General features: G+C 28.0%; 1 protein-coding gene across 1 annotated transcript; it reads left to right on the top strand.

The window, feature by feature from the left end:
- Positions 1–466: 466 nt before the first annotated feature.
- Positions 467–694, top strand: UREG_04284 (uncharacterized protein; the record flags this gene model as incomplete). Its single annotated transcript, XM_002544721.1, has 1 exon — positions 467–694. One exon carries the CDS (start codon positions 467–469, stop codon positions 692–694), a length of 228 nt encoding a protein of 75 aa, XP_002544767.1.
- Positions 695–2,704: the final 2,010 nt, after the last annotated feature.

The following is a 2,704-nucleotide window of genomic DNA, read 5'->3' as shown; positions in this document are numbered from 1 at the left end:
TTCTCTTTCTGAGCAGAATTATAAAATTTTTAAAGCTAGAGAGATTAACTGCAAGATGTGTCATGACACTCTCTGCAAGCTTTAAGTCAAGAAGTCATGGTGTGTATCAGACTATCAGCAGCAAACTGATTTATACTGTACTGACACAGATTATTAGAAAGAATGTCAATAAGCAAAAGCATCAGACAATAAAGAATCAGATTATTGAAGAACTTATAGTCAAGTAATTTGTCAAGAGCAAATTCAAGAAATACTACAAGCATCAGATGCTAGTGACCTGTGAGAAGCAGAAGATTGAAGAGAAGAAGAAGCATAATAAAGAAATCATACAGACATAAGAAGAAATCTAGAATAAGATATATTAAAAAGTAATACAATTTGATAATAATTCTAACACATTTAGATTAAAATTAAACTTGCTGCACATCTAATTGCTGTGTGCATTCAGATTCACACTCATGCAATGATGACTGCTTTCAAAGTTAAAGTTCTGACTTATGAGTACAATCATCTTGCTGCTGCTGATTTGTCAAAGAATAAGATGAAGAAGAAGATGAAGACATTTCAGAGTTATTTACAGACTTTATTGAAAAAGAAAATACTATCATCATCAGAAAAAATAAATGAGAAGAAGTTTGAGATTGTTGTTTCTTCTGATGAAGAGAAGAAGAATGATGAGAAGAAGAATGATTGAATTATTGATGTTTAAAAGCATTTTAGTTTAATTATCTTAATTGAAAAGTCTTCAGCAAATATTTCCTCCATAAACAAGCAATTTGACAGATACTCTCTTAATAAAAGAAACCATTACTGGAATATTCTGTCTATAATATAGATCAATAAAGCATGAAAAACTTTTTCTGTAATGTAAGTGATAAAACTCTTCATTCTGCTCTCTCATAATTTAATATTCTTCAACTTCAGATTCATTGTCAAGTTGCCAAAATAAAAGTCTCTCAAGAGTCTGTTGTTATTGATAATGATATCTCATTCTTTACTGATGTTCCATCTGAATTGACTTAGATTCAAATTGATAAAGTTGTGTATGTTAAATGAAAATCAGAAAACTCAAAGTTCTTCACTATCTGATGATCAGTAACAGATGCTGCTCAGTTGATTGAGGAGAAGAAAAATCACAGCTTAAATTAAGCTGTTAAGAATTATTACTTCAACTTCTGAACTTAATATGAGCAAGCAGCTGAGATTTTAAGTGATAACTTAGTGATAATTTACAAGAATTATCAGACAGTTCTCAAGCATTCAGACTTTACTCAAAATAATACAAGTGAATTGAAGAAACATCTAAAAAGTGTAGAGTGTGACAAGACAGATGATGAATTTCAAAATCTACAGCAGATGATGATAAGTGATTATTTTATATTTTTATATAAAAAATAATGAAATTTGATAACAGTTCTGATATCTTAAAAGTTCAATCAAAAATATTCTTAAAATGCATCATCTATTTCTGAATGCAATTCACAAAACTTCTAGCAGCAACTTGTTCAAATTTTAATATTTCTGAACATGTTCTTCCACACAATTGAAAATCCAGTCTTCAAGATAATGATGTCAATACTCAATTTTTTAATGATAAACAATATTTCAACTCACAAGATACTGTATCAGATCATGAACATCATGTACAATAATCAGTTCAACATATTGTTAACTGATCTCAACACAATAACAAAGATATCTTTAACAGTGAATAATTAATCAAGTTTCAACAATCTTGCTTTTATGATAATCAATAAATATTATATTATAAAGAACTGAGAGTATTAGAAGTATTTACTAGAGTTTGAGAGCTTAAATAAAGCTCATATGAAAAAGAGCATGACAGAAGTTCTTATAAAATGTCTGAATACATGAAAGCTAGAGTATCAGCTTTAGCAATCACAAGTGATAATGTATTGAATAACAATATAATGCAATCAGAGCTTAAGAAACAACTGCAGTCAATATTAATAAGATTGAATAAATCTGCTGAATGAAACTTGAAAACTGAAATAATTTTCTGTCTGACTCATGTGATATAACTTGTGATTTGAGAGCTTGTCTGCAAGCTCAAGATTCAATCAGAGAATAATATATTGTCAACAATATTTGATGAAGATAATCTTCAGAAGAATTTCTTATCAAATAATATTTTTACAAATACACTTAAAAAAGTAATAAATTTTAATAACAGTTCTGACACATTTGAAGCAATTTACTAATCATATAATTGACTTCAGATTCAACTCATGATCAATATCATCAACACATCATCTTAACTTGCAGCTCAATTTCAAGACTATCAATAAATCAATAAGTGAAAGATGATTCAGAATGTCTGAATCTGATGAAATTTAACATATAAGATGTATGTACAAGTATTAGTTTTTTATAAAGCCACTAATGCATGAAATCAAAATTCAGTGATCAACTATCAGACTCTACAGCTATCTAATAGTAAATGAAGTCAGATGCAGTACATGATCAAACTTCTACTGTCATTCAACAATTATACAAAAACAATATCAAAGACAAAAGAGTCAACAATTCATATAATATGAGCAACTTACAATTATTTATTTACTCATTTGAAAGAGAAGAAGAGTAGACTCACAATAAGACACTGAAATAATATTAAAAAAATTATAACTGCTGTCAAACTAAAGTTTCAAAAATATTATAAAGATACAGAGTATTCTAAAAA

The sequence above is a fragment of the Uncinocarpus reesii genome, genomic scaffold (genome assembly GCF_000003515.1).
Source record: "Uncinocarpus reesii 1704 scaffold_2 genomic scaffold, whole genome shotgun sequence".
NCBI classification, from domain to species: domain Eukaryota; kingdom Fungi; phylum Ascomycota; class Eurotiomycetes; order Onygenales; family Onygenaceae; genus Uncinocarpus; species Uncinocarpus reesii.
Note: the sequence above shows the minus strand (reverse complement) of the source record. Positions and strands in the feature narration are given on the sequence as shown.